This window comes from Pseudoliparis swirei, chromosome 18, assembly GCF_029220125.1.
Source record: "Pseudoliparis swirei isolate HS2019 ecotype Mariana Trench chromosome 18, NWPU_hadal_v1, whole genome shotgun sequence".
NCBI classification, from domain to species: domain Eukaryota; kingdom Metazoa; phylum Chordata; class Actinopteri; order Perciformes; family Liparidae; genus Pseudoliparis; species Pseudoliparis swirei.
This window is the reverse complement of record NC_079405.1, coordinates 12,665,361-12,681,934: the sequence shown is the minus strand read 5'-3', so window position 1 is coordinate 12,681,934 and position 16,574 is coordinate 12,665,361. Positions and strand designations below refer to the sequence as shown.

Here is a 16,574-nt window from a genome sequence, read left to right as displayed (position 1 = left end):
CTGATTTGATGTTAACCTTTCTCCAGATGATTCCCTTTTGTTGATTTCCACATCCCTCTGACCCTGAACCCCTCCTGTATGCTACACCATAACTTCTCCTGACCAATCCAGACTCTGACAGCCTCACACAGCAGAGCTCGTCAGACGGCGAGGAGCAGCTGGACCGCCTCCAGCAGGCGGAGCTCACTCGAAGCACATGCATGTCACTCTGGAGGGCAGGTGCAGTCCAGGCCTGGCTGGAGGTTGTCATGGGAATGCCCATGTATACACGAGCCTGCTCTGAAAACGTAAAAAGTGGAAAGGTACACCTTTGGTATAAGTGGTTGTTGTGCTTCAGAGTGGGGGGTAAGATGCTGCTCCTGTTTGATTAAGAACTGGATGTCTGTACTTTAGGTCCTGCTGGGCCTGACCGATGAGGATTTGGAGCTGGGTCTGGGTGTCAGTAATCCCATTCATCACAGGAAACTGAGACTGGCCATTGAGGATTACAGGAGAGCCGAAGGGGACCAAGGGTGAGCAGCAGTGAACTAAACACTGATGTGTAATAGTGGTTATCAGTAGCGGAAGAGTAGATTAACTACATTTCATTGAAGTATTTGCACTTGAGTTTTTCCCTTTCATCGCAACTTTATACTTCTACTCAACTACAATCCAGAGGATACTATTTATTGCCCTACATTTATTTCAAAGCTTTAGTCACTAGTTACTTTGCCGATTGGACAAGCTACAACAGTAACCTGAATGTTATTGCATTATTAGCACTTCTTTCGGACACTGTAAGATAATTTAGCTCATAAAACTTTTCATACTTTTAAGTGCCATTTTAAATTCAGGAATTAAACTTGCAATGGTGTATTGTCACTGTGTTTCTGCTCTTACTTGAGTAAAGGATTAAAACACTTCTACCACTGCTGATCAGTGTTGTCTAACCATCTTAATCTAGACTATCAAAGGCGTCGAAAATGGACCATCACTGGGTTGCAACCTCGTGGCTGAGTGACGTGGGGTTGCCTCAGTACTCGCAGACCTTCCAGACTCACCTGGTGGACGGGCGAGTGCTGAACTCTCTGAGCCGCAGAGACCTGGAGAGATTCCTCAACATCAGTGACCAGTTCCACCAGACCAGTCTGCTCCTGGCGATACAGCTACTGCAGATGTTTAGTTTTGATAAAGAGGTCAGATTAAAGATCAATTTTCATATGAGACTAGATGAAAAGGAAGTGATAGACGTTTCTCAACCACTGTATGAAGTGTAACTCGACTACACTCACAAAACTGGATTTGATTTCCATAATTATCCACCTTAGCTTGAGCAGGCCCTCATCCTTCCCTGACATCTCTCTGTGTTTTCATTGGTTCCTGACACATAAGTGCTTGCGCAGTTATCTGTCTATTGTGTTTTCGCAGGCCCTTCAGGCACAGCGGGCAAAATGTGAGCTCCAAGACCGGGACCCTATTGTGTGGACATGTCACAGAGTAATAAAGTGGATCAGAAACATAGACCTCAAGGTGGGTGGAAGGTCAGTGACAGTATTCCCCATTGCTCAGGAGATATAAAGGGCAGATTGCAACCAGATACGACTTACTAGTTTTCTTGGAGTGCTTCAAAAATTGGGGCGGATGTGGTTCAGAGCTAGTTGTCCTTCAATCACAAGGTTGGCGGTTCGATCTCCGGCTCCTCCTGTCCGCATGTCTCAGCGACCTTGAGTGAGACACTGAACACCGAGGTGCTCCCTGGATGCTTTACAGCAGCTCGCTGCTCCTAAATGCTTATGATGGGTTAAATGCAGTGGTCAAATTTTATGTACGGATGTTAAGATTTAAATAAAGCCTCACCATTGCTGAAAGAATACAGACACAAATCACTAAAGAAAATACCAGAGATGAGTTTCTTTCTGCATCAGACATGAGTAATCTCAACAGGAGTTTGCAGATAATCTTCAGGGTGAAGGGATTCATGGAGCAGTGATGGCTCTGGATCCGTCCTTTGACACAGACGCCATGGCCAAAGCCCTGGGGATCCCCAGCAACAAACACATGCTGCATCGGCACCTGTACGAAGAGATGAAATCACTCGCTGTCCCTCACAGGTATTGAAAACCCTCAACTCTTGTTGCATACATTCCTATTCTATATACTCTCGTCATTTTGTTCTCCAATAATAAATATCTTTGCCAGTTATTGTGTTGCCTTTGAAAATACATGTGATTATCTAATGATTCAATTTAAACATCATACACATAACATGAATATGTCTATTCTTTGTATTCCCAGCAGTGCAGAGCAGAGCAGTGAAGTTATCGGGTCCTCTTCGCCGGTGGCTGTGAACCGCTTTGCAGAGGAGAGGCTGTCGATGAGAAGATCAGGAAAGGTATCATTTCATTTTACTCTCCCTTAAACATACACATGCTTGTATGTAACATCACCAGACTTACAGGAGTTCATTTGTGAAATGTTTTCTTTTTAAGTACATTTTTACAACATGTGGTGGGACAGGGCTTTTCTCAGCTGACACGACACATGCATGCAGAAGGACAGCATTTTTTCCCTCACTGTTTTCATGTCAGAGAATGCTAGATTCTAATTAAATTACCCAACCAAAGATCTTGGCCCAGTGTTGCTCTTTTCCAATGAAAGTAGTAAGCGCCGCTAACTCCAAAATTAGCTGAATCTTGCAAGAAAGTAGCCAATTGGGCAACACTGGTAGCCCGTGCCTTAAGGCCCATTACAAAAACGAATTTATAAGTGACGTATTCATTTGTGTCAGGAGATGTTGAAATGGGACATGACACAGAGAGCAATCATTCAAAAGTCTCAAATAGTTTGAGAACGTTTAATTTTCTGGAAGTTTTAGAAAGGTGAAATTGTTGATACGTCTCTTTAATTGGTTGTTGCAGCATGTTAGAGTTTGGAAGTAATAACAAGAAAGTATAGGGAAATCCAACTGAAACTATTTGTTCATCTATTCTACAGTAATGAGTTGTCCTGATATTTGGAGTTTTTATTTTGAGAAAGAAAGTCCACATTCTGTTTTCTGACTTTTTCTTTTTAATTCCAGAGTCCGCTGAGGTTACATGCCAACAACCACTCTGTGGAGCGAAGTCTGGGCTTCCACAGCAGCTGTGGTTCTCTGCCCAGAGAGGCCCGAGTTCAGGTTGTTCCCCGGGCCAAAGGCAGCCCGTTGCACACCTACAAGAGTGTAGAAATCACCAACGTCTGAACCGACCTCCGCCATCCAGATCGTTCATGTTGATGTTGTTGCTATTGTTTACATTGTTACTGTATTATAGTTGTTTACTACTGAGAGTGACCTCCTACATTCAGCATTGATTGACTTTTAGGAGTAAGTTCTCTTAAAGGAGTGTACCACTTGATATGAAAATTCATTATTTTTAGCCAATATTAAAAAACAGAAACAACAATAATGTTTGACCCGGAGGAGCTGTCAAATGGCCAAATTACTTTTATATGATAAGTTTATACAAGGTTTAAGAATAACCTGCAAAATCATTGAACACAGTATTGTTGTCCTTTGATGTCTTGTATGAACTAGGTCTCACAGCACGGTTGTTTACTGCTCTACTCTTTTGACTATTTCTAACATTACAGTAAATTAATGAGTTATCGGAATAAAGTCATTTTAACATGCTTTCACTGTAGAGATGCATATTATCTGCTGTTTACACCTGTACTGTGCCAGGTCAGCAGCTGTACACACACACACACACACACACACAAACATATATATCGGGAAAAATGTTGTTGTTCTATGATTCTAGCACCCAGGTTCATCTTTAATATGGATTCAGTCATTTTGAAAACTGGTAAAAATCTATCTTATCATTAATGTTACATAATATATTAATTTAATGAAAGAACGGAAATTGTTTTGGTTTTTATTTGAATGTGAATGTTGAAATATTCTTTTTAACTAAATGTATCTAGGTTATACAGAGATAAAACATACAACTAAATGTTGGGTTTGAAAGTGCTGATGTGTAATAATTGATGCAAATGATCTGCAAATGTTCATACTGTTTTAGTTAAGTGCTGGTGTAACGACAAGACTTTTCTTTATATTATGAGGTCAGTGGAGAGAATTTAATGGTATTTTTGTACAGTTTAATGATGTTTTATAACACACGGTTGTTTAAAGTCTGTTCCTGAGCATGAAAAGACACAAATTAAATGTCACACTGTGTGCAGCGGAACGCCTGAGGTTAATCCAAAAAGTCGAAGACAGGTTTGTCTGTCCCAATCAGGGCGTCTCCTTCAGTCACCAACAGCAAAGTTGTTTAAGCGGGAAGATTAGACTAGTTCAAACGTGTATGAACAGAAGGGAAGGACATCAGTATTAATATGACTGTTTACTCTCTTTCTTCACCCTGCTGTGCGAGATGCTCATGTACAACATCATTAAAGGTGAAATTACTCAAATACAACATAGGCCTGTTATTTGTATTGGTCGAGACAAATACGTTCAAATATCTTTTAAAACGTTAACCTAGAAATGATCCTGTAAAGAAATGTTGAACAATATTTGATATTTTTTGTTTTAATTCATATTCAAAATGTGCTCATAATTTTCCAGAGTTAAATGAGCTTGTTGATTAGTTGTTATATTACGTTTTTCTCCATTAAATACACTGCATCAACATTCCTGTTTGCATTTCATCGCCCTTTGGACCAGAGTAGGAGGGGAATACATTTGGTAATGAGGGGAGAATGCTGCTATGCACTCAAACCACCAACCTTTGGGGGCTCGCCTCTTACCTTTAGGCCACCACTACATCGAACTAGGAAGAATGTGTGACACAATCTAAAGCTCCAATACAGCTGAATGGACCTTATGGTAAGATCGTTTTTGTCAGCTTTATATCATTGATGGTTGTGATGATATAAAGAATAGGAGTTGTATACTTTAGACCACATATGTGTGCTCACAACCCTTTGTAGACCATTAAGGATATCTTTATTTTTGCTTCAATCATATTTAAACACTAATCACGAGGGGAAATTATTAATAGTTTAAGTCAGTTTTCAAGCAAAAGTTTCAAATATGCCCTGGGTTCTGATACTGATTTTCATAAACTAAACATAATAATAGATCAATAGTTAAAATATAGTCAATACAGCCACAATAATAGAAATAATGATAGAAATGATGTGTATTTGTTTAAGTAATCTAGGAATTCCTAAGGGGGGGGGGGGGGTGATGAATTTTTTTTGTCGCCACACCACATCCACGTTGTATGAACTTGTTTTACAACATGTGGTGGGACAGGGCTTTTCTCAGCTGACAGACGACACATGCATGCAGAAGGACAGCATTTTTCCCCTCAATATTTTCATTCATGTCAGAGAATGCTAGATTCAAATTAAATTACCCAACCAAAAATCTTGGCCCAGTGTTGCTCTTTTCCAATGAAAGTAGTAAGCACCGCTAAGTCCAAAATTAGCTGAATCTTGCAAAAAAGTAGCTGAATGAATTTGTGATGAATTTTTTTCACATTTACTACGTGTCCCACTCCAATCTCATAAACGCTGGCCGGCCAGTTGAGTTGCCCCCCCCCTACCCCAAAACAAAAACTTTTCGGATCTACACGATTCACGTGGATGAACTATTTTGACTTTAAAACGGTGAATTTCACTGAAAGGTGACAAGTTTGCAGGTATGAATCTGTTTCCGGATGTGTACACCTTTCTTACGTCACTCAATTGTCCCCAGCGGAAGTTACAGGCGCTAGGACCACGCGGAAAACCAGCCAAAAACACCCTTTACTACAAGGAGAAGGGAGGTTTCATTACTGCTGGAGTTTCACTAAAGTTTCTCTTAAAGCATTTGCGGTGGCGGTAAACGTGGTATATGGATATATATCACACGCTTTGTGATTTTAAACACGAAGCTCAGTTGAACGGGACGCCAGTGGTTGCGTGTATGTCTTCTTCCTCTTTCTCCCTGTGATCTTCCTGAAAACACCTGCGTGATTCAGGTGAAGAGAAGTCCTTGGCCATTGAGCGGCGAAAGGTAAGGCCTCTGCCCTCTTCCAGATCACCTTCTCCTCGCTCAGATTAAGGAGCTCGTAGATGGGGCGCACATTTATCTTTACGAACTCTCTGCTTCCGGAACGGTTGAGTTTTTAGGTGTCGCACCTGTGAGGAGGGGACGTGTCCTCCACCTGGGGCTCCGACTTGACAAACAAAAGAACTGGCAGCTTGCTGAACCACGATCACCTGCCCACTAAAAGTTCTCGGTTTTAAAAGTTAATATTACCCAAAACGGTACCCTAATTAAAGCAGTTAGTATACACCTGTGATATTTACAGGAGAGAGATTGTTCTTTTTAAATGTTTGAAATGTCCTGTGTGTGGAAGAGGGCACGCCCATGCACATCACCCAGCCTCAGACGTGCAGAGCACGTAGCTCAATACGAGAATATCATGAAGACATTGGCACAGCATGCGAACTTACACAATCACAAACTACTGTGATACCACATACATTACTTTAAAAAATGTATTTATTAAAAATCTTTGTAAAAGAAATGCACATTATTATCATTATTAATAGTATTCTGGCTGTAGTGACTATATCTTAACTATTGATTAGTCTGCATGCAAACTTACACAATCACACACCACTGTGATACCAAACCAGCATCATATGTTGGCCTTGGTAAGGATGGTGGTACATTATATGAGGAGTACTATATCCCACCGGTCCAGTCACTTAAAGGCACTAGAGGCCAGGGGTAAATGTGGCACTAAAAACTCTGAAAATAAATAAGTTGTGTGTAATGTGGGTCATGTTCGAGCTGATATTTGATCCATTTAATAAAGCCCGTACTGTTCTAGTGCTTTAAATCTGTGTAACCTTCTATCAAAGTGCACAACGTCTCATACTTACAAAAATGTTTTAATTTATTTATTCACACAAGAAAAACGGTACAAATGTAACATTATTAAAAGAGACACAAATGAGTGCAGGTGAGAAAAGAAACCCAAAGGACTTATACAAGGTTCTTACCTAAAGTATTAAACAAGTATAACGTTAAACAGGGTAAATCAAACCTAAGACAATAAATAAGTTCCTTGTCCTGTGTATTCAATCCATCAACATATATATATCGATAACAATATGTCATCAAAACATACAAAAACTAGAATGGGCACTCGGTAGAGCGCATACCTTCGCATATCACACGATTGGGCATTGAATTATGAACATTTTGGCATTAGTTGCATGCCAATTGGATACAAATTGACCGTGCTATGGTAAAAAGAAGATTTTGACCTTTTCGTGACTTTGACCCGATCGATCCCAAAGTCTAATCAAATGGTCCCCGGATAATAACCAATCATCCCACTAAATTTCATGCGATTCAAGAAGATGTTGACCTTTTTCATGACCTTGACCTTTGACCCGATCAATCCCAAAATCTAATCAAATGGTCCCCGGATACTAACCAATCATCCCACCAAATGTCATGCGATTCGGTTTACAACTTTGTTTGTTACGCGAATAACACGCATACAAATAAATAAATAAATAAACTAGAACGGGCACTCGGTAGAGCGCATACCTTCGCATATCACAAGATTGGGCATTGAATTATGAACATTTTGGCATTAGTTGCATGCCAATTGGACAAAAATGTATCGTGCTATGGTAAAAAAAAGATTTTAACCTTTCCATGACCTTGACCTTTGACCCGATTGATCCCAAAATCTAATCAAATGGTCCCCGGATAATAACCAATCATCCCACCAAATTCCATGTGATTCAAGAAGATTTGACCTGTTCATGACCTTTGACCTTGACCTTTGACCCGATCGATCCCAAAATCTAATCAACTGGTCCCCGGATAATAAACAATCATCCCACCAAATTTCATGCGATTCGGTTCAATACTTTTTGAGATTTGCGAATAACACGCATACAAATAAATAAATACACGGAGATCAAAACATAACCTTCCACATTTTCAATGCGAAGGTAAACATGGGCTGGTAATCACAATATGAAGATTTGTCTTCTCCCAGATGTAATATATTCTGATATGATGGACAAAACTGGTGACATCTATTGACATTTGATGTTAAATGCAGTGAACTGAAAATAAGGTTATAAAGTGTGTCACAATACATTAAACTGTTAACACAGAATGTAACTTTATTTTCTTCTGTGTAATGTGCAGGCTGCTTTCTAATGGAATAAACTGCTGCAAAAGATAACGCTATGATGAGGATTTGAGTAATAGAAATAAACCCAAATCTGAAAGTCCAAAATGGAATTATTCCTAGGGAAACCAAATTATTTATTTCATTGATTTATGTGGCTTAATTTTACAACACGAATACAAAACTCACTAATGTCCCTGATTTGCCACGCCGTCGGAAGATAACCGACAGCAGTATTGATTATCGATCTCCACCAGTGGTTGATTCTGCAGAGATAACGGATTACAGGCGGTGTTGTTTATACTTGCAGCTGTTGTTAAATTGAATTCTGCATTGTATAAGTGGTGCTATTGTCTACATGCGAAGGAAGCTCTTATTGGAGGGATTAACGAAAACTAGCGGCCTTAATAGCCCTGCAGAGCAAACTTTTTAACACATGGTTTAGAGGAGGGTAATGGACACGGCACAGAGGACTTCCTGTTTCTTATCAATGCTTATTTTGTTATGCACAACTGTTTTGAAGTTCCCAAATAAACTGTAAGTGAGCAAAAGCATAAATGCTCTCCAGTGACCCGGCAGAGTGACAACAGACAATAACGAAACTGAGAGGAAACAAGTGGGATGCGTGTGTTAACCATAAAAGTGAAGAGTTTATGATCATATTGCCTGTGGAAGGCTAGAGGAGGTGAATAGAATCAGTCAAAGCACAGCCTTGTGGAGCTCCGTGACGAACGTTGGTGTGGATGGAGGATACCAGTGAATCTTTGTTTTTTAACTGTTCATTTTAAAGTACATTTGATGTTTGTCTGTGTGAGAAGGAGATCAAGACCTGTCGTCGAGTCACTAAATGTATCATTTGAGGGAGGAGTAGACGAGGATTCTGTGTATTGTTCAGACCATTTAAACTTTTTTTTATAGAGAACTTGTCAACCATCTTAACATTGTTGACAGGGAAAGAATACTCACTAAAGTATTACAGGGTGAAGATGGTGCTTTGCTGTAAAGGTTGACAATAGTATAAAGTGAGTCTGTTTTATAGTACAAATATCTGAAAAAGCCAATGTATATATTACAGACAAAAAGCCACAGTAACATGAACTCTTATAGTCCAACAAAAGTTTCAAAAAAATTATACCACCTCTCTGACTTTGCAACAACAAAAAACACGTTTTACAAAAGTAGACATCGTGCAGGGTTATTGTGTTTCATAACCCCCCCCCCACACACACACACACACACACACACGCCTCCTAATTCTAGAACTTGTTTATCCAAGTTAAAATGTCTTGTATTGTATATTTCATGATTAATGTGGAGGAATATATCATCATACCTTCATACCAAACACTTTTTGTCACTCCATTTTTTGAGTGCAAGTCATTACATACCCCATTCACAAGAGGTCTGAGTTTGTTAGTCATGTTAAGACGTGTGGAGCGACTAATGCACCGATAGTTTCCTCGTCAACCTGCTCTCTCATTCCTGTTGCTCAAAAATGTAGCAATCTCAGCTTTTGTACAAATTGTAAAATACAGGATTAATTCACCAATGCAGCCATATTTATCAATAGCATTATGCAGATGTAATTGTTTGGTGCAGCGATAAAATGCTTTTTAGAGCTAATCTGAACAGTTGTGATGAACACAATCCCAGAGATAACAATCGCCTTCTTAGAGCCTGAGATGGAGATGCAAAGATGTGTGTTTTTAGGCTTGACTTGGCATATATATATTTATAGATGATCAAATATTTACACAGTGTAGTGTTAATGAGTAATAGTATTTGCTTTTCTCTCATCACTTCGTACTGTATTGGTGATCCTCTTTTTTCCAGTTTGTCCTGCAGGGATGTGTTCCAGTCGGGGAATATGCGGCGACAACGACCGTTCCAACAGATCCTCCAGCTCGGAGGGTTCAGGTTCAGGAGCTCACTATGCCCTGTGCGCCCTTGGAGTGGGACTCATAGCCCTGGGTATCGTCATGATTGTGTGGACTGCGATCCCGAAGGACATAAAGAACTCGGGCGACGGCTCCCCCACGTCGAGCAACTCCACTGGCGCGGACGGCGGTAAAGACGACGAAGAAAAAGACGACACAAGTCCTTCAATAGTGGCTATGGTGCTGGTTGGAGTAGGGGTAGCGATGTTGCTCTTAGCCATTATCCTCGGAGTGAGAAATAAGAAGAGACAACGCAACGCAAGTAGCCAGCCAGTGGCAACTGGCATCCCCCTCATGAGCCATGTAGCCAGGACGCAGGAGGAAATGTAAGTGATGGCGCTTTGTCCTTTTTTATTATATTCAGATTTATCTGAGATGTTGTCAACTTCCTGTATTACTCCGATTTGGTACACATGGTGCACAAATGAATGTCCAGCTAAATTATATTAACAATAGCGTAATGTGAAAATGACAATCCCTGAACTTGTTGGTCCAGTCTCGCAGCTCTTAGTCCTGTTTTGTCCACAGACAGCAGCTGTACAGACAGCTGGGGGATGTAGCTGAGCATTTAGCAGCTAAAGAACCAGATATTCCAGGGAGTTGCCAGAGATGGAGCTAAAAGAGTGACAGTTGGACTTGCTGTACATTTGTCAGTTGGACGCAAACACACCGATAAATGAATGATAATGTTGCTCTAAATCGGCTGGATGTGGAAAAACTGCAACCGTTTGTCATAGCAACCACCATAAGTGATATGTCCGTGTTGTTTTTTGGCTTGTTCCTGCGGTTCCTGAGAGGAATTGGAATAGTTACTGCCGGTTTAAAGTTTGATTATTGCCGTACTTTTGTTGTTGTTTTTTACTGCACTTTCTCACCGAGACTCTTTTGCAGAGCGGCAGACCGAGCGGCACACACCGTGCCGAGTTACGAGGAGGTTGTCGGCAGCGGCGACTACCTCGTCCGCCAGAGCAACCTTCGCAGTAGCACCTCCCAGCTGCCGTCCTACGAGGACATCATAGCCGCTGTGGAAAATGAGGGGAGAGAGCTCACTGACAACCCTTCCGAGATCACCCCTCTAAATGATCCCACACTAACGCAAACCGAACCTGCTGCCGAGATCCAGACTGACCCCCCTGGCCTTAAGTCAAACCAGAGCCTGCTCACTCGCAGTGCAAGCCGGGCGAGCCGTTTACTGCGGCCTCTCCGGTTGAGGAGGGTCAAGTCCGACAAACTGCACCTGAAGGACTTCCGCATCCAAATCCGCAGCCCCACACAGAACCCAGTGACCATTGAACCTATCACTCCGCCACCGCAGTATGACAATAAGATGCCTGAATTAGGGTAGTGTCTCTCGCTTATTGTCTGCTCCCAATGAATATTAATAACTTTGTTTCTGAGAACCCAATTCCAAGGTTGGTGTTAAGTCGGTTAGATGTAACTGGGAGCTGCGTGTTGGAGGCCATGCACACGCACACACACACACACACTCCTGAAATGAGAACATTGTCTTCATCACTGAAGCTTGTGATTGGCGTAGTTATTCTCTAAGTTATAATTAAGTCTGTGTGAAAGGATAAGGTGTCAATGTCGAGATTTTGTTTTGGACTTCAAACCATAACTGTCAAACATGGGACAGCCTTTCGGTTTTATTTAATAGACAATTGTGTGTTACCATGGACAATATCCTGAACTTTTATATCTTTTTCACGTACCCAGGAATTCTTATTGTTACTGTATATTGATGCTGATTTAATTGTGGAATCATTTGAACCATATTGGTGTAATTCAAAATGGGAAATTAACTACCTGGGAGTTTTAAATCAGAATCAGAATCAGAAACAGTTTTATTGCCAGGAATGTTTACACAAACGAGGAATTTTTTTTGGCGGAATCACAAGCATTAGATGTGCAACCTCTGAGAAATAATGCACTTGGCCAAAATGTTTTGATAAAACAGCTGTTTGAGTGATTTTTGTAAGTTGCTTTTAAGTCCGAATCAAACTTGTTTAAAATAAAAATGCCATCTGTATGACAAAATATTGGAAACTCATTATATTCCACTGTAACAGTAAAACCAGAGGAAAAATATAGTATATTCTTGTATGGGAAGTATGCATTGCTTTATATGTATTAATATGTTTAAACGGTGCTGTATGTTGTAGATAAAGAGTGGAGAATAAATGTTTTCTATTTCATTGACCTCATAACAATTTTATATTGTTGTTGCAATATGACACTAAAAAAACAGTTCGACAGGGGCAGCAGGCTTCGGAGGGCCTTCAAAATGCCCCTCTTCCCAGCAGCGCTTTCCAGCTCAGCCTGGGGAACCCCGAGTTGTTCCAAAGTCAGATTATATACATATATATATAATCCAAAGTCTTCTAGGTCCACTGATACGGTTGGATGTGCCTGGAAAACCTCAAAAGGGAGGAATCCAGAAGGCATCCTGATCACCTGCGCGGGCCCCTTGGGAGGCAGAGGAGCAGAGGCTCCTCAGTCCTCACCCTATTTCTAAGGCTGAGCCCAGCCACCGTATTGGAGAGGCTCATTTTGGTTACTTTCCAAAGCTTACACGGTACCAAACCGCCTGTTCATCTCACCGTCCCGGTTACTGTCACTTCAGAACAAAACCCATACTGGCCTTGCTTGGGGTAGTGTTTCACTCTCAAGGTTACAATCCATCTTTTTTATCTGGCAGAGAACCATTGCCTCACACTTGTAGATACTGAATCTCAGCCTGACTGCTTCACACTCCGCTGCAAACTGCCCCAGCGCATGCTGAAGGACGCGTTCTGAAGGAGCCAACAGAGCCACATCGTCTTCCAAGAGCAGAGACGGAATTCTGAAGTCTACAAAGTTGATTCTCTCCTCACCCTGTCTGTGCCTTGAAATCCTGGCTATTAAATAAATAACCCTGGCGAAGGCCAGCAACCATTGCAGACATTGACCTTTTGCAGCGTATACTTTTACTTTGTACATGTGAGGACTGGATGGCTCCTAGCAAAGAGCCCGGTACGTAATTTGTGCGCAGTACTCTCCGAGGGAACATGATTGTAGAATTCTCCGAACCCACATACATACTACACTATGACTTGTGTATATAAATACATTAAAAAACACAAAAATACGATATATGCTATAACATCTTTTTGGTAGCAATTCACCAACACAAAGTATGCATATTCATTATCTTTAAGTTCACTTTCTAACAAAACTTAAATCATATATTTCACTGTGTTTTCAACCAAGAAACTATGTTAGCTGATATGTAGAACATGATGGTTGCATTCATTGGCTTGCCATGTTATTGTTTCATAGGAGGAGGGCCTATAACACAAACACATTTCAAAATGGAGGTTGTGGCTGATCCCTGAGGTGAACCTCGGTGTAGCCCTCATTGGCACATTGCCTTCTCAGCCAGGGTTGGAGCTCACGAGGAAGTACGTGTAAGATGATTTAGCGCACTTCATGTGGTCAAATCTAAATAATGCATTTATTGTGTTATCACAATATTATATATCTAGTGATCCCAACTTTTTTTAGACCACATACAAGTACTTACATTTGAGTACTTGTCAATACTGAGTATACTTAATAATATTACAGCTCCAACAGTAACTTTGACAACCTTTTAACGGAAAACTTTCATCAGATGTGCTTTACTTTTTGACTGTAACAAATACAATAGACAAAATGTTGCTGTTGCTGACATTTTAACATATAACTTTTTGTTTTCCTGTTACAGAAAGAGGGATGTTGATATTGAACTGTTTAACCGTTTTCTAAGTTTAACAGTTAAAAGCTGGTTCACCTCAATGGTCATCCCCTTTAACGATCTTCAAAGCCAGACTTTAGGGGTCGGACATTTCTAAAGATTGCGTCCCAATGTTTGTGTGCATACCGCCACCTAGTGGACTGGAGTATTTAAAGATGGAGCTATTTTACATTAGCCTGGAATACAATTTACAGTTTTTCACAGTTGTTAACACCCAAAAAGCGAAAATTCGGCACAATTTGCACAACCTTCTCTTCATGTACCAATCGTTCGACCCAATTTGGCACTACTTCACACTGCCTTTTCTGCATTAGACTCTGATTTTCTTTGTTTACACTCTGATGTCAATTACACATCACCTTGTTGTCAAAACACTACACACAATGTTCAGTTGTTGCACACACTTCTCAAGTAAAATCTTAAAGCATCAACCTACAATACACAAATAGTCAACTCTCTAAACATTCAGGTCTGTTGAGCATAAAAGTGCCTTGAGCCGCTGTTTTGTTTGATGAGCAATGGAGAACGTGGCAGATAACGACAACCAGAGAAGGAGAGGGGTAAGAGTGAGAGGAGGAGGAGGAAGAGGAGGCAGAGGAGGACAGAGAAGTAAGAGGAGGACAAGAAGGAGGAGGAAGAGGAGGCAGAGGAGGCAGAGGACAGAGAGAAGTAAGAGGAGGAGGAAGAGGAGGACAAGAAGGAAGAGGGAGAGGAAGAGGAGGCAGAGGATGACAGAGAGAAGTAAGAGGAGGAGGAAGAGGAGGACAAGAAGAAGGAGGAGGGAGAGGAAGAGGAGGCAGAGGAGGAGGAGGAGGAGGACAAGGGGGAGGAGAAGGACAAGGAGAAGAAGGAGAAGGAGAATGGTGATCTCAAATGAAATCCGGGCAACTGTTGTAGACCATGTTCTCAACCATGGGTTGAGCATGAGGGAGGCCAGAGGGTCCAACCTAACCTCAGCCGCTTCACAGTTGCTGCCATCATAAGAACTTTCAGGATGGAGAACAGGTACGAAATATATTTGCCTTGTGTACTGCAATACTGCATGTCAATAGAATACAGTGTGCTCACAGTATTTGTATTTTGCAGGACTGAAAGAGAACCACACCATGGAGGTAGAGCGCGCATTTTCACAGCCGAACAGGAGACGGCAATTGTCGAAATGGTTCGTGAGAACAATGCTCTGACACTGAGACAAATAAAAGCTAGGATCCTGGCTGACCGTGCTATATTTAGAAATGTCCAGACTGTCAGCCTATCCACATTAGACCGCATCCTTCATAGGAATACTATGAGGATGAAACAAGTGTACAGGGTCCCATTTGAACGGAACACAGACCGTCTCAAGGAGTTACGGCGAGAGTTTGTGCTTGTAAGTACCATACATTCAGCACTGACACATGCATGTACCTGTAATTCAATAGTGTGCCTTCTCTACAGTGTCTCACTGTCACCCACTGTGTTGACCTCTCTGTGTCCATACTGTAACTTGCATTCACATGCTCTGTGTCAGCGGATCCAGGAACACGACACAGCAAATGTACTTTACCAGTACATCTTTATTGATCAGAATCAGAATCCGTTTATTGCCACGAATATTTACACAAACGAGGATTTTTTTGGGGCGAAAGGTGCAACATTTGACATGACAAACAACAATCAACAGTGCAATGTGTGTATTAACTTAAGTATAAGATAAGATAAAGATAAATAAAGATAAACAAATAAGATAAAGATAAACAAAGATAAACAAATAACGTTAAAGTGTTTAGGTGTGTGTTTAGGTGTGTGTTTCAAGAGACATGCGTGTTTAAGTTAAAGTGTGTGTTACATGTGACGTGTGTTTAAGTTAAAAGTGCATGTTAAAGTGACATGTGTGTGGAGGAGGCCTCCAGGAGGGAAGAAGAAAGGAGGAGGGAGGAGGAGTAGGAAGAAGAAGAGGAAGGAGGGGGAAGAAGGACCTTAACGACCGCACTTACCGGGTAACTTGGAGAGGATCTGTGTCTGATCCTTGTCCTCTAACTACTGGGGTTCCTCAAGGCTCCGTCCTGGGTCCCCTGCTCTTCTCTCTGTACACAAATTCTCTCGGCTCTGTCATTCGTTCGCATGGCTTCTCCTACCATAGCTATGCTGATGACACCCAACTGATCTTCTCGTTTCCACCGGCCGAAACACGGGTGGCGGCGCGAATCTCTGCCTGTCTGACCGACATCTCTCAGTGGATGTCTGCTCACCACCTGAAGATCAACCCTGACAAGACTGAGCTACTATTCCTTCCAGGGAAAGGCTCCCCCACCCACGACCTGACTATCACCTTCAACAGCTCTGTGTTGGCCCCTACCCGGACTGCCAGGAACCTCGGGGTGACACTAGACAGTCAACTCTCCCTGACGGCCAACATCGCTGCGACGACGCGTTCCTGTAGGTACATGCTGCACAACATCAGGAGAATACGTCCTCTTCTTACTCAGAAGGCGGCACAGGTTCTGGTCCAGGCTCTGGTCATTTCACGCCTTGACTACTGCAACTCCCTCCTGGCTGGTCTACCCGCTAAGGCCATCCGACCTCTGCAGCTCATCCAGAATGCAGCAGCTCGACTGGTCTTCAGCCTCCCGAAGTTCACCCACACCACTCCGCTCCTCCGCTCTCTCCACTGGTTACCGGTGGCTGCCCGCATCCGCTTCA

At 41.8% G+C, this 16,574-nt stretch overlaps 2 protein-coding genes across 2 annotated transcripts; both read left to right on the top strand.

The window, feature by feature from the left end:
* The first annotated feature begins 106 nt into the window (after positions 1 to 106).
* On the top strand, positions 107 to 4,442 carry LOC130207960 (kazrin-A-like). The gene is made up of 7 exons (XM_056436769.1): positions 107 to 302; positions 394 to 512; positions 944 to 1,175; positions 1,408 to 1,509; positions 1,924 to 2,090; positions 2,275 to 2,371; positions 3,059 to 4,442. Exons 1-7 carry the CDS (start codon positions 201 to 203, stop codon positions 3,218 to 3,220), a joined length of 981 nt encoding a protein of 326 aa, XP_056292744.1. The 5' UTR covers positions 107 to 200; the 3' UTR covers positions 3,221 to 4,442.
* Positions 4,443 to 5,818: 1,376 nt separating this feature from the next.
* Positions 5,819 to 12,293, top strand: tmem51b (transmembrane protein 51b). The gene is made up of 3 exons (XM_056436767.1): positions 5,819 to 6,028; positions 10,014 to 10,443; positions 11,009 to 12,293. The coding sequence occupies exons 2-3, from the start codon at positions 10,028 to 10,030 to the stop codon at positions 11,460 to 11,462; spliced, it is 870 nt and encodes a 289-aa protein (XP_056292742.1). The 5' UTR covers positions 5,819 to 6,028; positions 10,014 to 10,027; the 3' UTR covers positions 11,463 to 12,293.
* The last annotated feature ends 4,281 nt before the right edge of the window (positions 12,294 to 16,574 follow it).